The 7,188-nt window shown below is 39.6% G+C and overlaps 1 protein-coding gene across 1 annotated transcript in view; it reads left to right on the top strand.

The window, feature by feature from the left end:
• The window catches only part of LOC101847268 (E3 ubiquitin-protein ligase NEDD4), a gene marked incomplete in the record, with an annotated part of 42,064 nt that overhangs the window by 26,355 nt on the left and 8,521 nt on the right, over positions 1-7,188 (top strand). Inside the window, 5 exon segments of the mRNA XM_013084287.2 lie at positions 794-900; positions 1,531-1,653; positions 3,042-3,163; positions 4,399-4,469; positions 6,049-6,144. Coding sequence (XP_012939741.1) covers positions 794-900; positions 1,531-1,653; positions 3,042-3,163; positions 4,399-4,469; positions 6,049-6,144 — 519 coding nt within the window.

The raw sequence follows: 7,188 nt of genomic DNA, 5'->3' as shown, positions 1-7,188 counted from the left end.
GCCATTCCCAAAGGGGGGATATAAACATGTTTGTGTGTGGTTGGCGGGTGCTCTGGTGTGATTTGCTCCTTCTTTCCTATCAAACATCTATCGTCCTTATCTCCCCTCCTTCTTTTTTATGTTTGTTACTCTCTTGTAACACCTCTAATCTTCTGGCGCTCATATGACTTTATGCAGTTGCTTAGTACAGTGGTTTTTTTCGAGTAGCAGTCAGATACAAATAATTAACTCTTTGCTCTTTATTGGCAAAGTTGAATTCGGCACTACCATCTTGCTATTGTTGGATTGTATTTTCACACCTTGCCGCCTCCTCTCGCCGATTGGCGACGTTTGGATTTTCCCCACAATAGGATGGCAAAGTGTTCATTTTTTCCCACGACTCTCATGTTCCCTACAAATGTCAGATAAGTTGTACGTCCTGATTCCTTGACTGAACGGAGAGTAGGAGGGTTTGAATGTTGCTTATGACACAAAGGTCACCTCTCGGTTTTTATTTTGATAACAGAAATAACGTGACCTTTCATCTTTCATATTGTTTTGAGCTGTACTGTCAGTCATGGTCTTCTTGCTGTACTATTTCTGTGCCAAGCTTTCAGTGTGGAATGAAATGTGTTTTTAAGCGGACATAACAGGTATTGAGCCCCCCAAAAAAATTTGAAAAAAATTGGCGAACCAGCAGAAAAAAGCTTGCTCCTTTGATTTCAGTATTTTGACAATCACCTGATTTCACCACGACGCCTCACATATATATGTATTGTGATTAGCTCATTTTTCTTTCTTTCTGTTTTTACAGAGTGGCTTGCCCAACAAGTTTGACATCAAGGTGACCAGGAGAAATGTGTTTGAAGACTCCTTTAGAGTGATAATGGGAGTGAAAAGTGCAGATCTTTTGAAAACCAGGTGAAGCGAAGTTTAGATATTAAATGTTACTCGCTGATTTGGAAGCTTTCTCTCTCTCTGTCTCTCTCTCTCTCTCTCTCTCTCTCTCTCTCTCTCTCTCTCTCCCTCCCTCCCTCCCTCCCTCCCTCCCTCTCTCTCTCTCTCTCTCTCTCTCTCCCTCTCTCCCTCTCTCTCTCTCTCTCTTTCTCTCTCTCTCTATCTCTCTCTCTCTCTCTCTCTCTCTCTCTCTTTCTCTCGTAAAACCTTTAAGAAAGAATGAGATTTATTTTCAAATACAAATTGAAAAAAACCCCCACATAACCTTTAGAAAACAAATATTTTAAAATTTAAAAGAATCAATTATAGAAAGCGTACATTTAATACATTTAAGCAAATGAAACCTAGTATATATATTTTTAAAATCAATTATAAAGAGCGTACATTTAAATAGAGCCTTTGAGCAAATGAAACCTAGTATTTTTTTTAAAGATCAATTATAAAGAGTGTACATTTAAAAGAACATTTGAGCAATTGCAAACTAGTATTTAAAAAAGAAATCAATTATGAAGAGCGTACTTTTAAATACAACATTTGAGCAAGTGGAATGTTTGGAGCTGTTGAGACTAACGAACTGTTGTTGTTTTGCCCCAGGTTATGGATCGAGTTTGATGGAGAGATCGGCTTGGATTACGGTGGTGTCGCACGTGAATGGTTTTACCTCCTGTCCAAGGAAATGTTCAACCCGTATTACGGCTTGTTTGAGTACTCTGCAACGTGAGTACCGTAGAAACCTATACAAGTGCTCTTTGTGTGTGTGTGGTTGGCGGGTGCTCTGGTGTGGTTTGCTTCTTCTTTCCTATCAAACGTCTATCGTCTTTATCTCCCCTCCTTCTTTATTTGTGTTTGTTACTCTCTTGTATCACATCTATTCTTCGGCACTTATATGACCTTATTGTGTTGCAAATGCTGTAAAACTCTTGCTAGAACTAAAACTGATACTTATTGTATTAGCAAAATAGAAAAAGCTTTTGGTATTTGCATATTCTCCTCCGCCCCATAGGTCAGGGTCACCAAATTACAGCGTGTGGGCCAGACCCGGCCCCATGGGTGGTTGGCGGGTGCTCTGGTGTCATTTGCTCCTTCTTTCCTATCAAAGTTCTATCGTCCTTATCTCTCCTCCTTCTTTTTTTGTGTTTGTTACTCTCTTGTATCACATCTATTCTTCGGCACTTATATGACCTTATTGTGTTGCAAGTGCTACTGACTGAATGACTGAAGTGTCTTTAGGCCATTCCCAAAGGGGGGATATAAACATGTTTGTGTGTGGTTGGCGGGTGCTCTGGTGTGATTTGCTCCTTCTTTCCTATCGAACATCTATCATCTTTATCTCCCCTCCTTCTGTTTTATGTTTGTTACTCTCTTGTAACACCTCTAATCTTCTGGTGCTCATATGACCTTATGCAGTTGCGAGCGCTGTAAAACCTCTACTAAAACTAAACTAAAGGATGTACTTGTAGTGTGCTTAACCCTATCCGTACGTCCTGGGGTCATTTTGTACCCCCGATGTTGTATTCTTCACATTTTAGAACACTTCTAGTACGAAGATCTCTTTGAAACTTTCAGTATTTTTCAAAAACTCATTTTGACAGACTGCTATGTCAAGGGTACTGATCGGATTAACCCCGGGGCGGTGCCGCTGACTGAAGTGTCATTAGGCCATTCCCAAAGGGGGGACATTTCTCGTTCAAGCACAGTAGAATTGTGCTGCTTTTTCTTTCCTTATCCTTACTATCGTCATTTTTCTCTACTTTTAAAAAATGTTTGTTGCACTCTTGTGACCTGCTATTTACGGGGTGCCTTGATAGTCTTTGTGCTCTTGAAGCTAGAGAGGTGAGCAGAGTAAGTCTGATTCCCTGTAAGGACTTCTCTTCTGTTGACATCCACCCCTTGGCGCTCATATGACTTTATGCTGTTGCGAGCGCCGTAAGACCTGTACTAAAACTAAATTTTCCACCCTACTCTTAAATAGGTTTGGTGACCCCTGTCATAGATAAGAATATTCTTCAAAACTGATGCCGGAAAACTACCGAGATGTGTATAATCTCTTTGTAATAAAGTGGAGAAATAACTGTTTGATTTTTTCATTGTCTTTTCTTCCTCAGAGACAATTATACTCTTCAAATTAATGCCTTATCTGGCATTCTCAATGAGGATCACCTCACGTACTTTGAGTTTATTGGACGAATTGCAGGGATGGCGGTTTTCCATGGAAAATTGTTGGACGGTGAGTGCTTGTGAAGACTACAGGGGGCAAACGACGGTAGTCACAAACTGAAAATCGTGTGAACGATTGTTGACTCATAACTGTATTTCTGTTCTACTGTCTGTTGATTATTGTTGTCAGATTACCCTTTCAACAACACTTAACAATAAACCACCAGTCAAACAAATATGAAGTTATGAGTCCACAAGCTTTTAAAATTGGCGCCCTCACAATTTCCAGTTTGTGACTACCGTCGTTTTCCCCCTGTGCTCTTCATGTCTTCAGCTACTGATTTTCTTTTTGTAGAGAGAAGAGAGAACTTTGAATATTGCTGTAACTTTCTTTTTTTTGGGGGGGGGTGGGGGGGGGGATTTTTTTATAGAATCTGTGCCGTGTTTGACCAAAATTTTGCAGGTATGCAGGAAGATAGCTACAGCAAAAGAATGCGCGGCATTGATTAATCTTTGAATGCAAATACAGATGCTTTTTTTTCCCACTTTTGGTTTAGTTTTGTTGGCGCCTATTGGGTGATGCCTTCCTTACAATTAGTTTGTCAGCTCTGAGTCGTATGTTTCCTTACGTGATATCTGAGCACAGATACATGTTACTATTGGGTGATGTCTTCCTTACAATTTGTTTGTCAGCTCTGAGTCGTACGTTTCCTTACGTGATATCTGAGCACAGATACATGTTACTATTGGGTGATGCCTTCCCTACAATTTGTTTGTCAGCTCTGAGTCGTACGTTTCCTTACGTGATATCTGAGCACAGATACATGTTACTATTGGGTTTTTAGACATTATTCCTGTCTTTTGAGCTTGTTAATAGCTACTTTTTCCCGCTTGCCTTCCGTTCTCTCGCTGACATATCCACATTGATTGAAAGAAGTCTTTTTTTTGTCATCATTTTTCTCGCTGTTTGGAACTCTCTTACAAATATGTTTCAGAGTTTTGTGAAAAAAATGTTTCATTTTGAAGCGTATATCATATCATCGTCAAACTGTTCAACTGTTTCAAGTCCAGAAAGTTACCTTCTAAAACTTGAATTTTGGTCAAAAATTTCACGAGTATATGCAACCGATGTTACGGGTAAAGAATCTGCAATAAGAAAATAGTTTTCAGTTTTTGGCTTAGTACGTCTGATCGACTCAGTAAAGCCTTTCTCTTCTCTTCACATTGAACTTAATTTCCTGAAAATTCTGAAAGGCAAATGTGGGTACTTGTTTTATCTTTCATGTTCATTTGTTCTTTCTTCAGCATTTTTCATCAGGCCATTCTACAAAATGATGCTGCGGAAACAAATCATGCTCAATGATATGGAGTCAGTGGTAAGTTTGGGAAGATGTTTTAGGAACATATTTAACTCTTTAAACCCTGAGTTTTTTCCACTGTCTCCCGCAGTTTTTTCTACAGTCACCTAAACCTGGTGCACCATGTCTCATTATAACCCCAAAAGCTTGCCTCCAACTTCTAAATAGCGGAAACAATGGCTTAGTCATTACTAAAAAACTTGGTTCGGGAATAGTTCAGAAAAACAAGCAAAAACTAGAACTGAATAAAACGAAACAGTTGTCACTAGTACTGGACGCTCCCAGCATCCGATGGGGAACCGGGTTATCACCGCCGGACGCTACCAGCGTCTGATGAGGCTCATAGAGTTAAAGCAGTACCACACCTATGGCTCCAGGCCTGCTCTATCATTCTTCAAAGAGCCCAAGACCATCCTGGGGGCCTGCTTGATTTTTCTCACTGGAGGGGCAAAAGCTATTATTTTGGCACAATACGACTGATTTGACTTGAGAATATTTCAGCCGCGGGATTGCCTTTCCTCTCCCTTTATTGACTCTCTGGTGCAGTGCTTTTCTAACATTTGTGACACGGCGCGGTGGAATCAGGCTCTCGTTATTTTTGGGGCTTACAAAGTTGGTGGTGTCATCTTAGGCCTATCCATTTGCCTTGTTTTGGGTGAAAGTAATATCCATCTATGTTGAATAGAAGTCGAGTAATGTGTGGTTGAAGGAGGTGAGGGTTTTCTGGTTTCTTAGGTAAAATTAGCGAAAAAATGGCAGCAAAAGTTATTTCTTTAGCTTGAGAGTTAGTGGAAACAGAACATTTACATTTCTTCTGCCTTTGAGCTACATTTTTCAGTAAAATCCTCTCAGAAATGTGCCCTTTAATGGGCATGTAAGGTGTTGAACCAAAAAACAAAAATAACACAAAAATTCCCAAACCTGTGGGGAAAAGCCAATGTCTTGACTTTGATTATTTTGACGAGCGCCTGATTTCTCCACGCTGCCTCACATTTATTTATGTGTGAGTATTGTGTTACAAGATGTAGAAATCTTTCATAGATTTTTTGCGATGGCAGTAGGGTCCTTGTGTGGTGTTCAATTTTGTAAACGGGTACTTACCAGAAGATGAGTGTCTGGATGGTTGGCGGGTGCTCTGGTGGGGTTTGCTTCTTCTCTCCTATCTAACATCTATCGTCCTTATCTCCCCTTCTTCTTTTTTATGTTTGTTACTCTCTTGTAACACCTCTAAAATCTTCTGGCGCTCATATGACTTTATGCAGTTGCGAGCGCCGTAAAACCTCTACTAAAAAAGAAGTTTTGTTTTTTTACACAGTGGTTTTTTGTATATATATATATTAGACAAAATCCATCCAAGATGTAGATCGTTGTGAGTTTGTATGTGTGTATGTACATATGTGTGAATGTGTGTGTGGTGCGTGCGTGCGTGAATATGTGTGTGCACGCGTATGTAACACTATGTGCCTGTAAAATTGATTCGTAAATCCATAATATGTATCATGTTAAGCTATGCAATCCATTATTATTATTATATTGGAACTTTTCTAATGGTGTATGGAGTTGCAGTTGTTTAACATGAGCCCAAAAACTTTTGCAGGATTCTGAATACTACAACTCGTTGATCTGGATTCAAGACAATGATCCATATGTTTTGGATATGACATTCTCCGTGGAAGAAGATCAGTTTGGAGAGGTAAGGGGTAAATTCGCGACCAAAACTCATGAAACTTTCTCTGAACTTGGCACTCATATGGCCTTATGCAGTTGCGAGCAACGTAAAACCCTCTACTATAATTTTTAAAAAGTAGAATTTGGCTTTTTATGTTAGAGAATCTGTAGCATACCACAGAAATGTATTATTAATATTAAAATGTTTCATATTGATTTAAGTGAAAAATTTGTTTAAAAAAAAAATGTACACAAGATAAACACATTGTGTTTGTTGTTTTGAAACACAATTCAATATGTATACTTTCAATACAGTGAATCACAACTGTGTATCTTGAATACATTTGTCAAACTGTTTTTTTTTAAAAACAGCCCCGAAACTGCTGTGGCTGGGGCTAATCCGCCAATAATTTTGTAGTTGTGAGTGATGCAATGCAGTGTCGAATAAAACGGTGAGAGTGCGCTGCAGTGTGAGCGGAGTAAGTCTGATTCCTGTAAGGACTTCTCTGCTGACCTCCACAGTGTCAAATAACAACAACAACAACAACAACAATAAAACGCAAAATTGTCCAAAATCGGGTCAGTTGGCCTTGCCATCAAGAATCGGTCAGAAATTGAACTTAAACGGCACGTTTGCATTATGCGACACATCCTCGTGTGAGTGCAGTGAATGTCTGCAACTGACGGTTATCGGGGTTACCAATCTTATTTTTTATGTTTGTTACTCTCTTGTCACACCTCTGATCTTCTGGCGGTCTTATGACCTATGCAGTTGCGAGCGCCGTAAAACCTCTACTTAAACTAACTTAAGTTCCTTCACACTCGATGTCTCATGTCGTCTATGTGTGTTGATGAATCTTAGTCCTGCACCCCATCAAAAGAGGCACAGGAGCAGGAATCATTGCTACAATACATTCCCAATACAAATATCATTATGTTCTCTCAGTACCGTTTATTCATGCTGTTCTGTTCTGTAACAGTTTATGACTGTGTGAATTCTTCAATGTGTGTGAGGGTGTCTGGGTAAGCTTTGTGGGATTGTCTTTACTCAAGGATGTACTGGAGAGAG

The sequence above is a fragment of the Aplysia californica genome, unplaced genomic scaffold (assembly GCF_000002075.1).
Source record: "Aplysia californica isolate F4 #8 unplaced genomic scaffold, AplCal3.0 scaffold00283, whole genome shotgun sequence".
NCBI lineage: Eukaryota > Metazoa > Mollusca > Gastropoda > Aplysiida > Aplysiidae > Aplysia > Aplysia californica.
The sequence above is the reverse complement of the archived record's forward strand: the minus strand, read 5'-3'. Positions and strand labels throughout refer to the sequence as shown.